General features: G+C 47.4%; 3 protein-coding genes across 3 annotated transcripts in view; 2 read left to right on the forward strand and 1 right to left on the reverse strand.

The window, feature by feature from the left end:
- RAB11FIP1 (RAB11 family interacting protein 1) overlaps positions 1-8030 on the forward strand; it is a gene marked incomplete at both ends in the record, with an annotated part of 28771 nt that extends 20741 nt beyond the window's left edge. Inside the window, one exon of the mRNA XM_084231864.1 lies at positions 7812-8030. Coding sequence (XP_084087990.1) covers positions 7812-8030 — 219 coding nt within the window. The remainder of the gene's footprint in view (positions 1-7811) is intronic.
- A 5635-nt stretch (positions 8031-13665) lies between these two features.
- BRF2 (BRF2 general transcription factor IIIB subunit) lies at positions 13666-17166 on the forward strand (the record flags this gene model as incomplete). The annotated part of the gene is made up of 4 exons (XM_084231695.1): positions 13666-13819; positions 14453-14512; positions 15326-15647; positions 16437-17166. 4 exons carry the CDS (start codon positions 13666-13668, stop codon positions 17164-17166), a joined length of 1266 nt encoding a protein of 421 aa, XP_084087821.1.
- Positions 17167-19276: 2110 nt separating this feature from the next.
- The window catches only part of ADGRA2 (adhesion G protein-coupled receptor A2), a gene marked incomplete at both ends in the record, with an annotated part of 32927 nt that continues 30133 nt past the window's right edge, over positions 19277-22070 (reverse strand). The window contains 4 exons of the mRNA XM_084231465.1: positions 19277-20537; positions 20762-20851; positions 21346-21491; positions 21935-22058. Of these exons, the coding sequence (XP_084087591.1) occupies positions 19277-20537; positions 20762-20851; positions 21346-21491; positions 21935-22058 (1621 nt within the window). The remainder of the gene's footprint in view (positions 20538-20761; positions 20852-21345; positions 21492-21934; positions 22059-22070) is intronic.

Here is a 22070-nt window from a genome sequence, read left to right on the forward strand (position 1 = left end):
TCCTCTAATCTGTGGTTTCACTTTCCACAGTTTCATTTACCATGTTCAACCATGGTTTGAAAATACTATGCAATATGAGATATTTTGAAATATCTTTATTGCAGTATATTGTTGTAATTGTTCTGTTATTAGTTATTGTTAATCTCTTACTGTGCCTCATTAATAAGTTTAACTTTATCACAGGTGTGTATGTATAGGAAAAACATGGTATGTGTAGGGCATCCCTGGTGGCTCAAGGGGTTAAGACACAACCTATGAGGCTATCCACAGCCACTGCAGCACAAGTTCGATCCCTGACCAGGGAGCTACCCACATGATGCAGCAGACCTCTCCTGACTCGCCCACTACTCCCTTCAGCAGTGTTTTCAGTCAATCTGCCTGTTCTGTCCCCACTCTGTCTCTGATGAATCCTCTCACCTTCCACACCTCTGGCCTGTACCCTAGTTCTTGTATACATAAATAAATACATTTTAAAAAACAACAACAACAAAAAACATTGTATGTATAGGATTCAGTGCTGTCTGAGGTCTTGGGCATCCACAGAGGTGGTTGAGATATATCCCTCAGAGATAAAGGGCGACTGTTCTACCTTTCCTCCCACTGACCAGTTGTTGACATTTTACCAGTTTTGCTTTATCATTCTCACACCCTCCCTCCCTTTTTTCTCTTTGTATGAACATAGAGATGCATACGTAATTTTCTTTTCTGAACTATTTGAGAGTAGGATGCATACATAATGCCCCTTTTGCCCCTAAATACTCCAGTGTGTAATCCCTACGAGTAAGGGCATTTATCAAAATGAAGAAATTTAACATTGATATAATTACTCATCTCAAATTATATTTCAATTTCACCAATTTTGCCAGTGTCCTTTTTAATTTTTTTTCCCTCTTGCCCAAGATCCAATCCGGGATGACTTGTATTTAGCTGTCTTGTCTTTATAGTCTCCTTTATTATGAAATAGTTCTTCAGTCTTTTTTTTTTTCAATTGAGAAATAATTAACATATAAGATTATAGATCACATTGGTTCAGGATCACTTTGGTTTCACATTGATTTGATATTTGTGTACATTGTGAAATGATCGCCACAATAATTCTAGTTACCATACAAAGTTAACTTTTAGGGTTTCCCCCGCCTTAGCCGTTTTTGTCTTTCAAGATATTGACAATTTTGAAGAGTTGTTTCATGGTTTTCTTCATTTTGGATTTGTCTGATCTTTCCTCATGGTGTCCTTCTCAGGCACTGTATAAAGAGGTATATGGTATCAGTTTGTCCCATCAGTGGGGGTGTTCACACTGATAACTTAGTTTGGGTGGTTCCTACCAGGTTCTCCAGTGTGAAGTTGCCATTTTCCCTGTAATATTAATAAGAAATTTATAGGGAATTAATGCAGACTGTGGAAATACCCTGTTTCGCATCCGCCTTTCATTTATAGGCTTCAACATCCATTGGTGAATATGGTGGTTACAAAATGATGATTTTGCAGCTTTTCCACCTGCCTGGAAACACTTTTAAATTCTCTTTTTTCACCTAGTGGTGTATAATAAGCATTTTTGCATGTTGCTACTACTCTTTAAAATGATTATACTACTACTTACTTAACCATTCCCTTATTCTTGCATATTTCGGTTGTTTTGCTTTTTTATCATGAGTAACACTATGGTGAACATGTTCTTGCATAGACCTTTCCCTCCTTTGTGAGGTTATTTCCATAAGCTAACTTTCCAGGAAGAATGTTGCTGGATTAGAGGAAGCTTGGGCTAACTTTGGAAAATAACTCTTTCCCACAAAAACAAAACCAAACTTCCAGATGATGTCTGCTTTAGAGTGACTTTATCCTGCCCTTTCTGCTTCTGAAGTCAGAAGGATTTAGAATATTGCGTAGTTGTAAGCCCCTGGTCTTTGATTATCGCACGGACTAGGGGAGAATGATTTACTGAACAACCAGTGACACTAGTGGGTAAGGATGTGCTGTACTGCAAATATGTGGAGAGGAACTTCCTGAGAACTGAGGAGTGGAGTCTGTAGAGCTAAATTTATTTCTATGTTAGTTCAGAGAATCTAAAGGTTTCATTCATCACAGATTTTATAGCCCCATGGTTTCCAGGACATCAAATAGTTTTTGCTTTTTAAACTTGTGGTCACATCTTCATTCCTGCAGGCAATTCATTTTTTTTTAATGCTTGGGTGGTTGTTAACGCCTCTGGTTCACTGCACCTATGGCATGAGGAGTGGGTCTGAAAGCTGGAGAACTAAGTTCCAGGTAAAGACGCTCAGTGGAAGTGAATAGTTGCTTAAAGCAAGTTAATGTTTCCCAGTCCTCTTGTCTTCTCTAAAGTAGTACTGTTGACAGGGTAGTGGTAAGCATCATTCTCAAACTAATCAGCTGTAGTTGTATAGCTACTGTGTGCACCGACTATGTTTTGTCCCTAAAAATGTATCATAACTTGACCATCTCAGCTAGGCTGGCTTCTGTGTGTCTCCCATAGAAGAGGCAGTACTTGTCTTCCTGAAGTTAATGACATTTACCAGGAAAATGGGCAAAAAACACCACAAAATGGGCAATAATGAAAACTGGAGACATATAGCAACCTTCCATCCTCTCTTCCTTTTACTGTGGAATGCAGCTTGGCTCCAAAGAGAAACAGACACCTAGCTTTTGGGAAGTGAACAAGACCCTTGGCTGCTGTTTTGTTTACTCTTCAAAGCTCATTTAATCAGGGGCTTATCTCCAGGCCCTGACTGAGAATAACTTGCCCTAAATTAAAGGCAACTGCTGCCCCTCTGCCTGCCCACAACAAAGCTCTTCATCTTAGACCATACCTAGTAACTATTCTGAATAAGTATGGAAAGTTTCCTGGAGACTGCTGTTGGCTTGGCATATAATATATGCTTTGTACTAAGGCATAAACAGTATTTATTGAAAAAATACTCTTTGGAATGTTGCAAAGTAAGAGAGAGATTAGGGAAAGAAGTTGCATAGCTAACATTTTGAAAAACTAGCTGGGTCACCACTAAGATGGATTTTTTTTTTTTGGCTATTGTTTTAGGGCCTCCATCCTTTATAGGTGATTTATAACTAGGAGTATATTATTTACCCCGGTGGCTTTAACACTTCCATTTAAAAATAATACAACCAACTAGGTTCAAAATTCATCTATCATATAAATGGCAAGAATTGGACACAAATTTGAATATACATCATTATTATGACAACTATGTAAAAAAATCCAATGTGAAAATACTGGAAGGAAATATGTGATCAATGGGCACTGTTGTTTTTTGAATGGATATATTTTGGTTTTTTTTTTTAAAGATTTATTTATTTATGCATGCAAGAACTGGGATACAGGCCAGAGTGTGTGAGGGCGGGTGAGAGGATTCACCAGAGACAGAGTGGAGACCAGAACAGGTAGATTGACTGAATTATACTGTGAGGGGAGCAGCGGGCAAGTCAGGAGGTCTGCTGCGCCATGTGGGTCACCCCCCCCCCCGGCTGGGGATCAAACTTGTGCTGCAGTAGCTGCGAATAGCTTCATAGTGCTGCATCTTAAAACCCTGCACCACCAGGGAGGCCCCTGAATGGGTATTTTTTTTTAATTTTTTTTTTTAATAGAGGCATGTTATTTATTTATTTGTTTGTTTGTTTTGTTTATACATGCACTGGGTACAGTCAGAAGCGCGGGAGGGTGAGAGAATTCACCAGAGCCAGAGTGGGGAGCAGAGCAGGCAGACTGATGAAATACACTGCTGAGGGGAGTAGCGGGCGGCAGGAGAGGTCTGCGTGCCATGTGGGACCCTCCTCTGGTGGCCGGGGAGTAGCCGGGGATCGAACTGGCGCTGCAGAGGCCGCGGGCAGCTTCGCAACCCAGCGCTCAACAGCTGCGCCACCGGGGAGGCCCCCTGAATGGGTATTTTTAATGGATATTTTCTTTGCCCCCTTCCTCTCCATGACTGTTGCTCACTTTCTGTAATGCTGGATTATTTTATAAGTTTTAAATCATCAAATGACTGGGCCTTCATTATGTGATGTTTTCAAGCCCTACATTCTTTCCCCTTTGAATTTTATAACCCAAATTGAATAGCTCTCTGACAGTTTGTATAAAGTACCTTAGGTATACATTCCTTTTCAATTCTATCCATTGAAATTAAGGACATATTTAGAGATGTGGCCAAAGATTTATGTTCATGCATTTTAATAAAAATATTATATAATGGTGAATATTAAAAATAACCTAAATATCCAACAAGGAAGAGATAGTTAAAACATAATGGAATCTTGGGCCTCCCCTGGTGGCGCAGTGGTTGAGCGCTGGGCTGCGAGGCTGCCCACAGCCTCTGCAGCGCAGGTTCGTTCCCCGGCCACCAGTGAGGGTCCCACCCCCCCCCCACACACACACACGCGCGCACACACACACACAAAAACATAATGGAATCTTTTTTTTTTTTTTCAAGTTTCTTTTTTTCTTTTTTTTTTTTGGTTTATTTATTTATTTATACAAGCACTGGGCACAGTCAGAAGCGCGGGAGGGTGAGAGAATTCACCAGAGCCAGAGCAGGGAGCAAAGCAGGCAGAAGGACCGAAGTACACTGCTGAAGGGAGCAGCGGGCGGCAGGAGAGGTCTGCGCGCCATGTGGGACCCTCCTCCCGTGGCCGGGGAGCAGCCGGGGATCGAACCGGCGCCCCAGAGGCCGCGGGCAGCTTCGCAACCCAGCGCTCAACCGCTGCGCCACCGGGGAGGCCCCATAATGGAATCTTAAGCATCCATTACATGATTTGTGCTAAAATATAATGATGAGAAACCACACGCACAACACACACACACGAGCTATGAAACTGTATTCTGTGATGCTGAAGTTGCATAAACACAGGAAGGGGCCTCCCTGGTGATGCAGGGGGTTGGGACACAACCTATGAAGCTGTCGGCAGCCACTGCAGCATGAGTTCAATCCCTGGCCAGGGAGTTACCCACATGGCTCAGCAGACCTCTCCTGACTCACCCACTGCTCCCCTCAGCAATGTATTTCAGTCAATCTGCCTGTTCTGTTCCCCACTCTGTCTCTGGTGAATCCTCTCACCTGCCACACCTCTGGCCTGTACCCCAGTTCTTGTGTGCATAAATAAATCTTAAAAAAAAAAAGAAAGAAACGGAGCAAAAATAAGAGACCCATGTATAAGTATTGGAGTAATGATAATTTACTTCTCTTTTGCATTTGGGAGTTTCCATGATGAGCAAATATTTCTTTAATATTTAATCCATCTTCAAGGTCTAGTTCAGATGTCATGCTATCTTTGAAGCTTTCCCGACCTTCTGTGCACCAGTGGTCTCTTGCTAGTGCAGCTCCTAGAGCACCATTGTGCCTCTGTGAGCCTGGAGTTACGGTCATTCAGGCTCCCCTGCCTCACATTATTGTACAATCAATCTCTAGAACTCTTCTCCAGGTGTACAACTTTTTGGACAAAAATTGTTCTAGAAGTTACAAATAGAGCGACTGTGTGAGACTCTTTGGTGATCCAGCTCTCAAGGAGAACCAGCCTGCTCCTCCCTTCTTGTGTCATCTGTCTTCTTCATCTTTCCATCTCCCAAGTCCCTTGCAGGGTATGTTATGTAATCAATATTTCTGAATAACTAGAATTCTTCTGTGATAGAGTTATAATCTAAAAAACCCCAGAGGCCATACTCTTGGCTGTTGTTTACAAAGACACACAACTTTAAAAAAAATATATGGTAAAATAAAAATAACCATCTTAATCATTTTTAAACATTCAGTTCAGTACTGGTAAGTACACTCACATTTGCACAACCAACCCCTAGAACTCTTCTCCAGGTGTACAACCTTTTGGCTGAAAATCGTTCTAGGAGTTATAAATACAGCTGCTGCATCCAGGGAGGTGCCCTGTCAACGTGTGTCTTCCATGAGTTTAAAAAAGAAAAAAAAAATAGGATGAAGGGAGAAGCAGTTTTTGAAAAGTAGTCCAATATCACACCTATTTCTGTGCAGCCTGTTAAGCTAAAACCTGCTCTCTATATGAAAATGTCTGTGCGTGTCTCTAAGCTAGCACTGCAATTGTGGTGTTTCTCTTCCTCACCAGAAAAAGAGGGGTGGGGTTTCTTTCTGAATTCTGGGGAGTGTGTAGACAGTTTGTGTCACTGGGCTCAACAGGGCCTTCTATACTGTCACCAGAGGATGAGGACTGATTCTGCTCCTGGCTCAGAAGGCCATCTCTCTGCCTTTTCCTGAGTGGGACCATGAGGCCCTCAGGGCAGTGAAACAGAGGTTGCCTCAGAGTTCTGTGGGCATGTATCTTTAAATTTATAAGTCTCTTGAGCCACAGATCTTAGGGAAAGTTAGTTTGTTTTTGTTTCCCCCTCTTACTGGAGATTTGGTAGGTCATGTTACTTTTTATTTAATCCTTATCTTATGTTTCCTCATGGTTTTGGCCTCAGCCTGGAGTTTGCAAATGGAGTCCTGTCATCCCAGATTATTTATGCTGGTGAAATGCAGTAACTGCTTAGGGCTTCTGCTCTCCTATGGAGTGGGACACTTAGTCCTGGCACAGGCCACTGTGGACCCAGAAGGTGTGCCATCGATGTTTGAGGGTGATGACTGTGGCCTGGCAGCACTTAGCTTTCACCTGGCATATTTTTTTAATATGAAATCACTTAAAGTGGAGTCTGAGCAGCCACTTATCAGTCTAGCACCAAATCCTGAGAGTAGCTGAGGCAGAAGTATAAAAGGTGATCTGTTGTGTGAGGAGGAGAAGATCACCAACTCCTGCACCTCAACCACTAGAATTTCTTCATGGGCCACCTTGGCTTGGGTCTGGGCTCCCAGCTACACACTGAAATTTGCTTGTGCCCACCTAGTGCTGAGTCCTCCAATATTTGCATTTCTAAAAACCTCAGATCCAGGACCTCCCTGGTGGTGCAAGGGGTTGTCTCAGCACTATGAAGCAATCCACAGCACTATGAAGCTAATCGGCAGCCACTACAGCACAGCATGAGTTTGATCCCCAGCTGGCAGGCCAGGGAGCTACTCACATGGCACAGCAGACCTCGCCTGTCTTGCCCCCTCTCCCCTCAGCAGTGTATTTCAGTCAAGCTGTCTGTTCTGTTCCCCACTCTGTCTCTAGTGAATCCTCTCACCCCTGGAACCTCTGGCCTGTACCCCACCTCTTGCATGCATAAATAAATAAATCTTTGAAAAACAAAAACCCAGATCCAGGTTCTTATCCAGGGTCTGCAGCTCCAAGAGCCAAACAAGGGCCTCCCCGGTGACGCAGCGGTTGAGCGCTGGGTTGCAAAGCTGCCCGCAGCCTCTGCAGCGCCGGTTCAATCCCCGGCTGCTCCCCGGCCACCGGAGGAGGGTCCCGCATGGCGTGCAGACCTCTCCTGCCTGCTGCCCGCTGCTCCCCTCAGCAGTGTACTTTGGTCCTTCTGCCTGCTCTGCTCCCCGCTCTGGCTCTGGTGAATTCTCTCACCCTCCCGTGCTTCTGACTGTACCCAGTGCTTGTATAAACAAACAAACAAACAAATAAATAAATAAATCTTAAAAAAAAAAAAAAAGAGTCAAACAATACGACAAAGAAGGACATGGAGCAAAGGCCACATATAACCTGCAGAGCCTGAAATAGTTACTTTGGTCCTTTAAGAAAACTTCATCAATCACTTGTTTTCCACCTAAACTGAAAACAGATTCCCAGAAAAACTGGCTCACAAATAATATTTCATTTTTTGTATTTCTTTTAGATGTTTGATTCCTATGCTGACTTTATTTCTTTCCTCCCCTTTTTTTTCCTCCCCAAAGAAATACAACCCCTCGGACCCTGGTTTTGCTTATGCACAGCTAACCCATGATGAACTGATTCAGCTGGTCCTCAAACAGAAGGAAACAATAAGTAAGAAGGAATTTCAGGTTCGCGAGCTGGAAGACTACATCGACAATCTGCTAGTCAGGGTCATGGAAGAAACCCCCAACATCCTCCGAGTTCCCACGCAGGTGGGCAAAAAAGCTGGAAAGATGTGAATCCCCAGCATGTCACACTGAGACTTTGTTTCCATCTGCTCCTGAGGTCAAGGACTTGGTATGCCTGATAACCAACATACGGGCTCCAAATCACCATCTCCCTTGCGTGTTATCTGATAAGAGTCAATTCTGTCCACTGAAACCAGGTTAATTATTACTTGATGCCTTTTCTGTACATTCCCAGGATTTTATTTGTAAATGCCTCTGTGCCTTTAACTATCTTGTAAATATTTTGTGCCCTGACTGGAGATATGGTCATGAGATCTGATCCTGGTCCAGAGATTCGGGTGGCACCCGAGGCGTGAATGTAGTTTAACATTGGAGTTTGCTATGGAGATTTTAAAATATGTATCCCCCTAGCCATTAAAGGTTGGGGTGAAATGAGAAGGACCAGGCAATTGGTGCTGTGTTACTTACTTTCCTGACTTTTGAATAGCTCAGGTGTAGCTTTAATGACTACAGATGCTAACCTTTGATACCACACACACACACTGGGCTCCTTAGACTTGGTCTTGTTACTTTGACTGGAGCTGAGGAGTTCCAGGAAAGCCGCTGACTGTGCCTTTTAGACTTGTAACAAGCTACCTTTACTAAACATCAGCTTCCACCACCATCCAGCATCACAGTGGTGCTCTGTATCCACCCAGAGGACCTTTGTGGAGATGAGAAAAGTACAACAAGGGAATGAAGTCACTTTGCACTAGGGGAAGTTGGTCAGAAGTCCCCTGCTTGTGGTGGCAGGGTTCCTGCTGGCTGATGGCCTGGCCAGCACCTTGATAAAGGACTGGGCAGCCCGAGCACTTACTCACGTGCTTCTCCCAGGCATGGAGTGACAAGAGAAGGACCCCTTTCACTTTTACCACCATGGATGACTATATGTTAAGAACTAGATGAATACACATTTTTGAACTAGAACACTTGCCCCTTTCTTAATAGTGCCAGTTCCAGTTCGGATTCTTTGGGTAACTTTGTTGTTAGTAACCTAATGTTGGAATTAGAATGTTCTGTATCGTACATTTTTTATCCTGGTTGTTACAGAATCTCATCAAATCTAGACATCTCTTCCGGGGGAAAGCATAGAGGTGGATAGGTGTGGAGACCATAGCAGTGATTAAACTGAGAATCTTGTCTCTGTTCTGTTGATGTTAAGAGGCAAGATTTTGGGTGGCGGAATCCCATTTCAGGACCATGTTTGCTGCAACCTCAGTTCTGTCGGAGCACTTTAATCTGAAGGATGATACTGTAACTCGATTTATCTAATTAGCTTTCAGTGATCCATTGCTATTTTATTTAATACTCTCCTATAGTACTGGGGACCACTGTAAACTTTCGGATGACTTGTATTTTTATAGTGCTATGAAATTTATTTACATACCTATAAAGAGAACTGTATATTCACTTGAAGTCTGAAAATGTCCATGTATGTATTTGTTCAGCAATACTTTTTTTACTTCATATAAATGTATTTTGACTGTGATAATCCAGGTGCACTGGGGTGGCGGAGGGCAGCTCTCCTTTGATGAGCTGGTGTGGAGACTTGCATTATGTAAGGAGGGGTGTTTGGTTTGGAGAAAATGTGCTGCTAGGGGCTCAGACATGTAACTTGGTCAGTATTTGAGAGGGACATTTGGGTAAAGGAGTGAATTCCTGTGCTCTGAAACACCACTTGGTAACTCTAATGAAGGACAATTTACTTCAAGGGTGTCTGGCTTCTACCACTGGGGAACAAAAAAGAATTTATAGAATTCCAGCAATTCACAACATAGATAATAAGATAACTTGTAGGTCATTAGTTAATAACTATTCTTGAGGACTCCACTTTAGAGGAGAATTTACCTAAGAAAAACTTTTGCCTGCTCTGACCAATTGGCAGAGGCTGGGGAATCAGGGTGCTGAGCTCCATTAACAGGCATATGTTTGAGGACATATACTCATCTGCACGAGGAGAGCAAGGACTTGCCTCTTGTTCCTGTAAATGCCAACCTAACTGGTGGGCCCCAGGATGAGGCTGCATCTGAGAAGCAGGAACAGCCCTTTTCTTGGTCTTGATCGACTGCCTCCAGAAAGAGCACGGTATACTTAGGGAAGCACCCATAAGTACCAAACACCTGGCAATGAACTTCAACTGGAGAAAACAGCTTCCTGAATAAAATGACAATCCTTTGCCTGATTGTTTCATATCATCTCATATCTTGGACTTTGACAGCTGTCCTGCCCCGCCCCCCCCCCCTTTTAGTCCTATGTGTTAACCTCATCAGGGTGACAGAATGGAGGAACAAGAAAGTCTGCCCTTTGCCAGGCTGAACAGCTGTTGACCTTGAGCAGGGGGTGTGCTCACATGGATGGAATACCTGTATGTGGTTTCAAGCTTTTTTACCAGAGGGAGCAGAAGGTCCTTGACAGTTAGCCACATAACTATATTGAAGGCAAGAGACAATTTAATGTTAAATTATGCAGGGTCTTCCCCCAAAGATCCCTTCTCCCAATCAGCCTTTTTTTTTTTTTTTTAAACTACTAATGAATGAAAACTGAAAGGTGGAGAACCTTCAACTAAGATAGAGAACTTAGCTTCCTAGTAGCCACACCATCCTCAACCCTGTGGTTCTCAACATTTTGTGAGCTACTAACTTGACCTCTTCTTCCCTCCAATTGAAGGACCACCCAGTGTTTTTGAATTAAAGAATTATTTCCTACTTTGTTATTTGGGAGTTTTCAATTTCTTTGGTTTTGTTTCTAAGAAGTAACATGAAGTTTCCTATAACACTAAATAAAATGGTACTGCCTTTTAAAGAGTTGTGTCTGTAGTTTCATGTGGGTATAATAAAAATTTCTGTTATGGGAACAACTCCCTTGGGAGGTACTGGTGTTTCTCACTCTCTGAGGGGTCTCTCATTTGCATTCCTCCTGCTGCCAAGTGCCCAAGGTTCCCAGTGCCCTGTCTCCTGGAGAGGACGGGACATCTCAAATCTCTTTCCTGTGATATACCATTCTGCCTACAGGGACCATGGCCTTTTATCAGATGGACATAATTTGAATTTTCTGCCCTCAGAGGTATAAGCTGTGCCTTTTTTTTGGCAGTAGGTGCCTTTGGCTGAATGAATAAACAAGGCCCCTTCCTTGATTTCCCTTCCCCCTGCTACTCATTTCCCCAAAAGTAAAATACTCACTGTAGGCATAATTTGAATGTCCAGTGGCTTGAAGACCACTCAGATCTTGGGAGCCATCAATATAGTTCATCATTTCTGAGTAGAGGTTGTACACTCCGGAGCTTACCTCTCCCAAATTCTAGGACCCCTGATGAGGGGAGAGGTCTGCCTGCCTCAAACCCACAGTCCACGTCTCGTGGATCCTGACTCCTTGAAGGGAAGAACATGCTTTTTCCTTTTTTAAATATGTCACACGGTAGAGGGACAGAGGCAAGCAGTGCCATGAGCTCCTGGGTGGAATGGAGAGCTTCCCTGAAGCCTCCCTGGTTTAAGTAGAAGGGCCTGGTTACCTCAAGAGGACATCAATGGTGGAACCACCATGTAAAGTGATAAAAAAAAAAAAAACAAAATCCAGCTTCTCTTAAAACTTCAGGTTTGATTAAAAACACAAAAACCTCTGGAATAAGAGTCTCCAAATAAGGAAAGTTTATGCAAATGACCGCAACTTTCCCCTCTAAGATTCATTCCCCTTGCTTTTGGAGTTCTCATCCTCCAAACCCAGTCCATAGGGGCCAGCTATTGTGTCTCTCAAACTCTAATCTGAAGGGTACAACCATCTCCTATCTTTGGAGTCCCTTCAGCCCAGCTGCTAATAACAGAAAGGTTTAAGAAATAGCAGGAAAATAAAGGGAATGATAGTAGGCTAAATGAACAGCATAAAAAGAAGTGAACTTCCCTAAATTCCAGATGGTGAGCTAGAGATTGTCAAGACCTGCAAGTCCAGAGGCTGCCTAAGCAACTGCTGTCTCTATCAGGTAGCCTCAGGTTCTTGTCTTGCCTCCTCAGGTAGTGCAAAGTTGCTGCCTCACAGAGCAGCAGTGTTGGAAGTATAAATCATTACTCAAAGTCTGACTAGGTTTGGAGCAATGAGAAGCCAAGAGGGACTACACAGGAAAGTAATGTGCAGTCCCAATCTAAAGGCAGACTCATATTTATTAGAATCAAGTACAAAGGTGGGGGAAGTACGTAGGGAGCGCACGTGAGTGAGGAATGTGTTTATAGGGATATAAGCTAGGGTGCAGTGACCAGGAGCTGTTGCTTGGGGACCTCTATTGCTCCTGCTAGTCAGAGCATATTATCTCTATTTTTTTTAACATTTATTTATTTATGCATACAAGAACTGGGGTACAGGCCAGAGGTGTGGCAGGTGAGAGGATTCACCAGAGACAGAGTGGGGAACAGAAAAGGCAGATTGACTAAAATACACTGCTGAGAGGAGCAGCAGGCAAGACAGGAGAGGTCTGCTGTGCAATGGGGTTTAGTTCCCTGGTCAGGGATCGAACAGGTGCTTCAGTGGCTGCGGGTAGCTACATGTGCTGAGACCTAATCCCTTGCGCCACGAGGGAAGTCCTTTAATCTCTATTCTTACCTAACTTTCTGCTAATTCCTTTCAAGTAAGGTATTTTGGCTCATTTTGCTAATCTGGCCATATCTGCCTGCTGTTTTCAGCAGAAACTGGTTTCCCAGTATGTTCCTCATACCAGGACTTTTATCCTTGGTGAGAGGCTGCCTGCCTGACTGTATGCCTAGCTGACTAGCAAGAACTCTGGGTACCAAGAAAATAACCCTGAGAACAAGGAGGGCAGGGGATCCCACACAAAGTCCTCTTGTGTTTGTCTCTGGAGGAGCAGTGTCTCTTCCCCAATCCCCCCCACTTCCCTCTCTGCACCCTTGGTCTGTTAATTTTTCTAAATAATGTCATACATGCTCATTGTTGGCTCAAAGTGAAATCCTAAATTTCCCACTGGCAAGAGTTAGTTACCACTGTCATTTTGATTCTTTGTCCCAGCATTAAAAATACATTTCCTTGCCTAGTCGCTGAAAGCATTTGAGTTTGCCACTCTGGATTTCAATTCAATTCCCTCATTCTACAGTTAAGAAAAACAGACTGCGAAGGGAGGAAACACCTTGCCTGGGGAAGCCGCTTGGAAAGCAGAGCGGTTTCCTGCACTCTTACTACACACTACCCTCATATACATACTTAGTCCTAGGGCCTAACCCAAGAGTCATTACCAAAGATACAGGGAAAACCTGCGAGTCCTCTAGCTCCGTAAAACGAAGAATTGTTTGGGCGTGACAACAGTTTCTTTTCTGTTACCCGTGTCCACAGGAAGAAGATAACTCAAATTCAACTCCCGGCCTGGCTTACCTCAATCTAATGCCAGAGAGCCGGAAACCGGAGACGCAATCCAACTAGGAACCTTCTCTCTTAACTCATGTTTCTACCCGAGTCCCAAAAAAAACAAACCCGGACCGGAAGTGGTGCGCGATCGCAGGGAAGAGGGAGCTGCGTACCTATACGGCGATCGCTCTGGCCGGAAAAAGGAGGTGCAGCGCTTAGAACTTTCCCCTACTAGTTCTACGTACTGTGGTTTTTACCGACGTAGGGGGCGATCCGATAGTTTCTGCAGCCCTGGCCAGGTTATGAGATGCCGGCTGGAGGCCGCTGCCCCGACTGCGGCTCCACTGAGCTCGTGGAAGACTCACATTACTCGCAGAGCCAGCTGGTTTGCTCCGACTGCGGCTGCGTGGTCACCGAGGGGACCCTTACCACCACCTTCAGCGACGAGGGCAACCTCCGAGGTACCTGTGCCAGCGTTTCAGAGCCTGGGGACCGCCTGGTGCGGTGGCGGGATTGGCATCAGATGCCTCTAATCTGCCTTCCTTTCATTGTCACATGTCCGTTTAGATAAGGAGAAGACGGCGTAAAGTGAACGAGGGATACTATTCATTTGTGTGTTTAGCACCTATTGCGGTAGCTGACATATATAGTAGGTACAGTAAATGAAACAAGGAGTGGGACGACGTTGGTAACGACGTTACCTAGTGAGGTCACGGTGGGCCACTTCTTTTCACAGCAAATACTGTTACTCCGAAGTAATTTTTAGCACTGGCTAAAACACTCAATTTCTTTTGTTTTCTGAGACCCTGACCAGTTCAGTCCTCAAAATCTGGCACCAGGAAAATTGCCCTTATTGAACTCGCACGAGGGACTGTCGAAATGCTTGGAGCTGCTGTGGTGCAGTCCTAAGCTCCTCAAGCTGTATATTTGATACAGCTTGCGGAGAAAAACAGATAGCCCTTTAAGTGCATAGACCTGGGCCTTCTGTGAGACAGGGAGCGGATGCCTAATGATTTGAATTCTCCTTTGTGTGGTGGAAGGGTTGGGGTCCGCTGAATAATGGCTAAACAACCTACTTGTCCATTGTTTTACAGAAGTAACATATTCCCGAAGCACAGGGGAAAATGAACAAGTTAGTCGCAGCCAGCAACGAGGTGAGAGATGATCTTTGGTGTCGCTGGGACTTTTTTTTTTTTTTTTTTTTTTTTTTAAACTTTATTTTTTTTTTTTTTTAATAGAGGCATGCTTTATTTATTTGTTTGCTGGTTTGTTTGTTTTGTTTATACATGCACTGGGTACAGTCAGAAGCGCGGGAGGGTGAGAGAATTCACCAGAGCCAGAGCGGGGAGCAGAGCAGGCAGAAGGACCGAAGTACACTGCTGAGGGGAGCAGCGGGCGACAGGAGAGGTCTGCGCGCCATGTGGGACCCTCCTCCGGTGGCCGGGGAGCAGCCGGGGATCGAACCGGCGCCGCAGAGGCCGTGAGCAGTTTCGCAACCCAGCGCTCAACCGCTGCGCCACCGGGGAGGCCCGGGTGTCGCTGGGACTTTAAAGAAAATTTTGATGATCCAGTCCATCTATTTGTTTTCCCTGTTTTCAGCGTTATTGTGTAAGATAGCATAGAAGAGAATAGTAATTTGAAATAAAGGATGGCTAAGAGAAGTAGCAATTAAGTACAAAGTTTGTATTTGTTCAGGGGGTGTGTTTGATATAGACTCATTGAGCCTACTTCAAAATTTTGGATTGACTTGAATCAAAGTCTCCAAAAGCTGGTGGACTAAAATGTGACTTCTTTCTACAAATTTCTTTATGCCTTTAGAATGACTTCAGTATTATTTCGTCTACTGTGAGTTATAGAAAGGTGAGTTATTTGTGAATCTGGTATTGGAGGCAAGTTTAGCAGAAATTGATGGGACCTGCACAGGTAGCTCCTTTGACCTCTGTAACTTTTGCTGTGGATTTTCTTAGGCCTCCGCCGAGTGAGAGATCTCTGTCGAGTTCTGCAGTTGCCACCAACATTTGAAGACACAGCAGTTGCCTATTACCAACAGGCATACCGACACTCTGGCATCCGGGCTGCCAGGCTACAAAAGAAGGAGGTGTTGGTTGGGTGCTGTGTCTTAATCACTTGCCGGCAGCATAACTGGCCCCTGACCATGGGAACCATCTGCTCCCTGTTGTATGCAGATTTGGATGTATTTTCTGGCACCTACTTGCAGCTAGTGAAGCTTCTAGGGCTGGATGTGCCATCTCTGTGCTTGGCAGACCTGGTGAAGACCTACTGTAGCAGGTACTGTCTAGGAGGAGACACGGCTCCTTAGGCTTGAATCCTTCTATCTTCAACTATCTCCTTTTTACCAAAGTCCATCTAAAAGGTGTGGGAGAAAAACCTATTCTTGCTCTCCTCTTCCTAATACTAATAAGGTTAATCCCATTTTACATTTGTAGAATGTAATTTACAAATCCCTTTGCCCTCATAGCAACCTAATGATGTAAGGAAAGTGTGTATTAGCCTTGGCCCAGGGCTGTCGGTCACACTGCTCATGTTGTATGTAGCCTGTGAGACTACAGTCCTACTTTATTAGGACAGTCTACAAATTGAATTGAAAGAATATTAGTAAATAACAGGCTAGAGTTTGAAACTAATCCCACTCAATCTTTTTAAGTAGTTGCATCCTATTCTTTTTCTGATGACTATAGTAGGAAGCAAAGACTGTTGGTATCAAGTAGTCTGGGGCCTGGAGTTTGATTATTTCCTTCTTGGATGACTACCCACAAGGTTTTCAAGGTGCAGAGTAGACTAGAGGAGAACATTTTAAAGCTCTCAGAATAATAGCTGATGGGGGAGGAAGGGTGCTAAAGATATGTTACCTCCTTTCTACATTCTTCTGCCCTTCACAAGCAGAAGACTCACCCTGTCTGCTTGCAGCACCTGTATAAACCTGCTACTCAGCAAGCTTGAGTGTTCAGGAGGAGGGGATAGAAAAGCTTCCCATTTTTGGGTAGACTGCTCTTCTTCACTTTGGAAGAGACGCTTCCTATAGTCATTGAGACCAGACCCTCATTTTGATTGTTTCAGCTTCAGACTGTTCCAGGCCTCCCCCTCTGTGCCAGCCAAATACGTGGAAGACAAGGAGAAGATGCTGTCACGAACATTGCAGTTGGTGGAGCTGGCAGACGAGACGTGGCTGGTCACGGGGCGGCATCCCTTGCCTGTGATCACTGCTGCTACTTTTCTGGCTTGGCAGTCACTGCAGCCTTCAGATCGTCTCACATGTTCCCTTGCCCGATTTTGTAAATTGGCCAATGTGGATCTGCCCTACCCTGCTTCCTCCCGCTTGCAGGAATTGCTGGCTGTGCTGCTGCAGATGGCAGAGCAACTGGCCTGGTTGCAGGTTTTGAAACTCAACAAACGGTCTGTGGTTAAGCACATTGATGACCTTCTCCAGCACCGCCACACATTGGTCCGCAAGGCCTTTCGGGATGGAACAGCAGAGCCGGAGTCCCAGAAGGGGGAGCCTCAGGGACTGGGGCAAGGACAGGAAAAAGGAAAAGAGGAGGTGGGAAGTAGTTCCTTAGATTTGCCTGAGGGAAAGCGACCACCTAGTCCTGCCCTTCTCCTGCCACCCTGCATGTTGAAGCCCCCAAAGCGGGTCTGTCCCCCACCCTCTGTCTCCACAATCACTGGTGATGAGAACATTTCTGATAGTGAAATAGAGCAGTATCTGCGTACCCCTCAGGAAGTGAGGGACTTTCAGAGGGCTCAAGCTGCTAGACAGGCTGTCGCAAATGTTTCTAACCCTCCATAATGTACATTCATTGGTGGTACCTCACCCATTCTTATAGCAGTTTGATCATAGGCCTATCATATCCAGAGTAATGAGTCTGTGTGAGTTCTTGTTTAAAGGGACCATTTCATTGCACCCCAGGTCCTACAGTAGCAGTCGGGGAATGCTGGGACAGGTGGGTTGGAGAGTCCCATCCTTGGGTGTCAGAGAGCAAGTTGCATATATGCGTGTTCTGTGGGATGGCTTTCCTTAGATGACCGGGAGAATGGCAGGCTCTCCTGCTCCTGGTTTGAATTGGACACACTGCAGCTGCAGGCCTGATGGGGCCTCCCTGTCGGCGTGGGACAGTTGGCATTCCTGCTAACAACCCTCAGAGGAACTGGGAGACTCTGGGCCTGTGTCCCTTTGCAGGTGTTGGTGGGCTTGTGTGTGGTGTCATGATATCCTCTACCTCATAACAAAAGGACCGTGGGTGGAATAGAGTTATAGCTTAAAGGGTTTTGCAAAATTTTAATATATTAAAACAAGAGGCATCTGCTAGAAAACATTCTATTGTATAAAACCCGAGCCTTTAAAAACATGTTTTCTTTGGCACTTATGTCCCCTCCCTCCCCTTTCCCCAGCGTATTGCAAAAAGCTCTCCAGTGCTAAGGCATTGGCAGGGTATGTAAACAGCAGCCAGCATATGTGGAAGAATAATACAAAGCTTTTTTTCCTCTGTCTAATATTGTCTGTGCAGCAAGCATAAATAACAGGATCCCTCTGGGCCAGTGGGTTTTCTCCCCTCTCCTATGTCTTTTGCCTTGGTGATCAGACTGGGGGGAGGGGAGGCCTACAGTTGGGGAGGGGGCCTGGCCCAGGCCTAGTTTTCCTGTTGTTCATAAGTCCAAGTTTCCCTCCACTTTCATTGGGTCCTATAGTAAATGGCTGGTGGTTGCTTTTAAGTTGGGAAAAATGTGAATGCTGGTATTTAAAAATCTTGAAGGCATGGGCCCCAGGTGAGCTGCAGGGACCCCACCTACTGCCTCAAGGGATTTGGCTTGGGCTTCTGTGAGGCAGGAAGCTGGTTTTGATGTTTGGGAGGTTTCTCCCTAATATGGAGCTAGAGGCTCAAACTGTGGGGAGTGTTCTTCCATATGGCCTCCTGGAGGCAGGGAAGTGCTCTTCCTCAGTCCCGTGGTGTTCAGAGACATGGGACCGGATATGGGTCTTATAATTGAACAGTAAGTGCTTCTACACCACCACCTGCACCCTTGCCATGGGACCTCTCTTGGGGGCATTGTTTATAGGACAGTTCAGCCCCAGATCTAAGCACCACTCTGCTGCTCTCATGTACATGGCAGAGTTGGCTGCTTAGGTAGAGGGCCTTGCATCTGTCCTGAAGTGCCACCTGTAAGCCCTGCTGGGTAGTTTATGTGCCACTCCAGGGGGAATGGCATCCCACTGCACCCTTTTACACCTGACCCCCTTTAGTGGACTAGTTCACCTCCGAAGCTGCCTTTCACATTGCCCCCACTATCCCCTCTTGCATAGTTAATGGAACAGCAGCACCTTGTTAACTCCAATGGTTCTGGTCACCTGGCTCATCTGCTAGACTGGCTCCCTAGTTAGCCACAAACTGTATAGGGGGAGGCTCTAGGGTCTCGGCACAGCTGTCTTCAGAGGGCAGTGAGGGAACACAGTTCTCAAGCTGCCATCCTGTTCCTGATGAGCCTGGTGACCTCCAGTGAGGCAGAGTGGGTAGACGTGGGGAGTACCTGGAAAGGAGCCCACCCGGGCTGGACTGTGGCTGTCCACTCTGCTGGCACTCCACAGGCTGCCAGGACCTATCCCTTACTCTGGATGGCACCGGCAACTTGACTGCCCAAACTAGCCAGGGCTGGGGCAGAAATGGCTCATGCCTGTGGTTCTGGGACTGTCTGTCGCTACCCCAGAGGAATGGCCCTTTTGGTAGCCGTAGGCCTCTGCCTGTCCTTCCCCTAGCCTCTAGGACTAAAGCTGGTGAGCCTGAATGCAGCCGTGGGCACCTCTGCATCAAACCTGTGACGTACCGGTCGACGTCTTTGAGGGCCACCGAGAGGTCGGATCAGGCCAGCGGCCAGCCTGTCCTCAGGCGCCGCCCACACCCACCCTAGACGGTGGTCTCGCTCTTCCAGAGGCCCGTCTTCATGCAGCCGCCCCCGGCCGCCTCGGTGCCTGTCAAGGTGATGTCGTCGTACTTGGCCCCCTTGGGGGCGCCGTTCAGACTGGCGGTGTTGAGCGGGTAAGAGCGGCGCTTGCTCTCCTTCTCCAGCGCGCCGCCCTTCAGATTGTCGCGACTGGCGCTGCGGCGCTGGCCCGGCCGGCCCGCCTCGGAGAGGGGCGCGGCGCTGGTGTCGCTGCCCTCCGACGGCGTGAGCATGGGCTCGCCCTCCGGCGGAAGGCCGGCGCCCGGGCTGTTGCGGCTGCTGCCGGGGTAGCTGTCGGACGGGCTGTTGTGCAGGCTGCCGCTCTCGCTGGACAGCAGCTCGGGCCCCCCAGCCGCCGCGCCCCCGCGCAGGGCCTTGAGCCGGTTCTTGCCTCCTGCCTCCCCCGCGCGGTGCCCCTTGGCCCGACTCTTGTGCACTCGGCGGCCGTGGTGCAAGTTGTTGGGGTGGCGGGGGGTGAGGCTCCCCCGGGACCCCGTGGGCTCCGGATCCCCTTCCCCGCGAGCCACCACCCCCACCTCACACACCTGACTCTGGGCCAACTGCAGGTTGGTGAGTTTGCAGGGGCCCAGGGGCAGACCGTGGCCGCTGCTGCCGCTAGGGGAGGACTTGAGGGAAGGGGCGTCTCCGAACACTGGGGAGCCGTCCTCTGGGGCAGCGGGCACAGCTCTGGGGGAGGCATGGGGGGCCGAGGCAGAGGGGCAGCAGGCACGCCAGGAGGCCCTAACGTCTCTGCGTCTGGCACAGTGGTGGGTGAAGATGAAGAGGCCTAGTGCGGAGGCCGCCACCCCATACAGACAGCTGCACACCACCCGGGGCAGCCAGCGCTGGGACACGGCCAGAGCCCCACAGGCCCACATGGCCAGGTAGAGGAAGTGCGTGGTCACCAGCGCCCCCAGCTGGACTCCGGGAGAATAGAGACCATCACCATCCTCCGGGGGTCCGGGTGTTACCACCCCGGTACTTCCAGTAGCCAGAAGGGAACCTGAGTCATTCAAGAGGGGGCCACTGCTCCTAAGCCTGGTGGAACCCCTCAGTTCCTCCCCTGGCTCCAGGGAGACTCTATTGATGCTCCCCTTTGGGCTCTGTGCCAGAGGACCCCTTAAGCGCAGCCCTGCGCACAGGAAATAGATCCAGGTGATCAGCAGAATCAAAGCCACGGGAATGTAGAAGGCTCCTAGGCTTGGACGCCACACCAGCCAGCAGCTGAGGGGAGACACATGCAGTGGATGAGGAGGGGGAGCATCTTGGAGGAGGCCAGCGGGCTGGGTAATTGGGGAGATAGGTTATAGTGAGTGGAGAGGCAGAGACATGCATGGACGTGGGTTGGGTCACTGGCTGGGGGGGTCTGGGAGGTGCCCCTGCCAGTGGAGTAGAAGACTCCTGGCGCCCCGGCGGGTAGGTTCAGGGCAAGCAGTAGCAGCACTCACTAGGGGCTGTGGTCCCGGTAGTTGTGGATGTTGACAGCAGCTGTGATGCCACAGATAATGAGTGGAATCCCTCCAGCGATCAAATAGAACCTGGAGAGGAATGGGGTTTGGGGGTCAGAGAGATGACAAACCAGAGGGGAGGATCAAGTGCTCAGAACCCTCAGGGTCTCTGCCCCATCCTCTTTCGCCTTCAACTTTGTCAAAAGTTTTTGCTGGGGATTACAGGCCACTAGGGCAACCCAGTGGGTCCCTATGGGACTTGGCTGAGAGTGTTTTATGGGACAGAGGTCAGAACTGCCCTTTCTTATTCTAAACAGTGTGGAAGTTAGGGTTGCCGCTCAGGTTCCTAGGATCCCTGCCTAGTGCCTTTTGAAGTTATTTCCTTCCCTGGCTCTGTCGTGTCTGAAAATCTCTAAGAAGTGCCCACTCCATGCCACATAGGCCTTGGCTCTTCTGCCTTTGGAGAGTGATCTCCTAGGACCTCAGACCCACCCTGCATCCACCCTGGGAGAACAAATACCCATAATCCTCCCCCACCCCTTTAAGCCCTCCCCCACTTAAAGTTGACAACTGGAAGCATGTACCGGAGCATGGGACGGGGAGCGGGCGGGGTAGAGTCCCCTTCTTGTGGAGGGGGTGCTCTCCAGGTGAGCTCCTTGTGAAGGACACGGGCCTTTACTCCCATCCAGAGCAGTGTGGACAATGAGGAGTAGTGCAGAGTGATGCCCACCTGTGGGGTCAGGTCACTGAGACTGGGGGACCCAGCTGCCATCACCAGGACCATCCCAGAGTCTCAGACTTACAGTGGTCTCCCACTCCTCTTATGTTCCCACCCCCCACCTCCACCCAGATCCTCTCCAAGGTTCTGTCCCCGCTCTTACCCTCCCTCTTCCTACCCCAGGTTTTTCTCCCACTTGGGGAATTCTCCATGACCCTGCTGTTGCTACCTCCCTCCACTGCCAGTCACCACTGTCCTAGTTTTTCTGCTTCTGACACCTCTATTCTCATGCCTCCCATCCCCCATAAAGCAGAACACAGAACTGTGGAGCTGCACCTATTAGCATGAACCACCTTTTTCTCTTCTTATGTACCTCCCTACTCTATGCATAGGTTATGAACACTAATTTCGGAGCCCCCCTCATGCCACTTGCCACCCCAGTCCCTTCTGCTTACCGCCTGGCAGACCATCCTATAGTTGGTGAGTGTGATGCCTCCTGCAAAGACTGCAGAGGTCATGGCCATGTGGAAGCACAAGTTCAGCAGCATGTGCCAGCCCTTCCGGGACACGTGGATGGAGCTACTCCAGAAA

The sequence above is a fragment of the Talpa europaea genome (genome assembly GCF_964194135.1).
Source record: "Talpa europaea genome assembly, chromosome: 4".
NCBI lineage: Eukaryota > Metazoa > Chordata > Mammalia > Eulipotyphla > Talpidae > Talpa > Talpa europaea.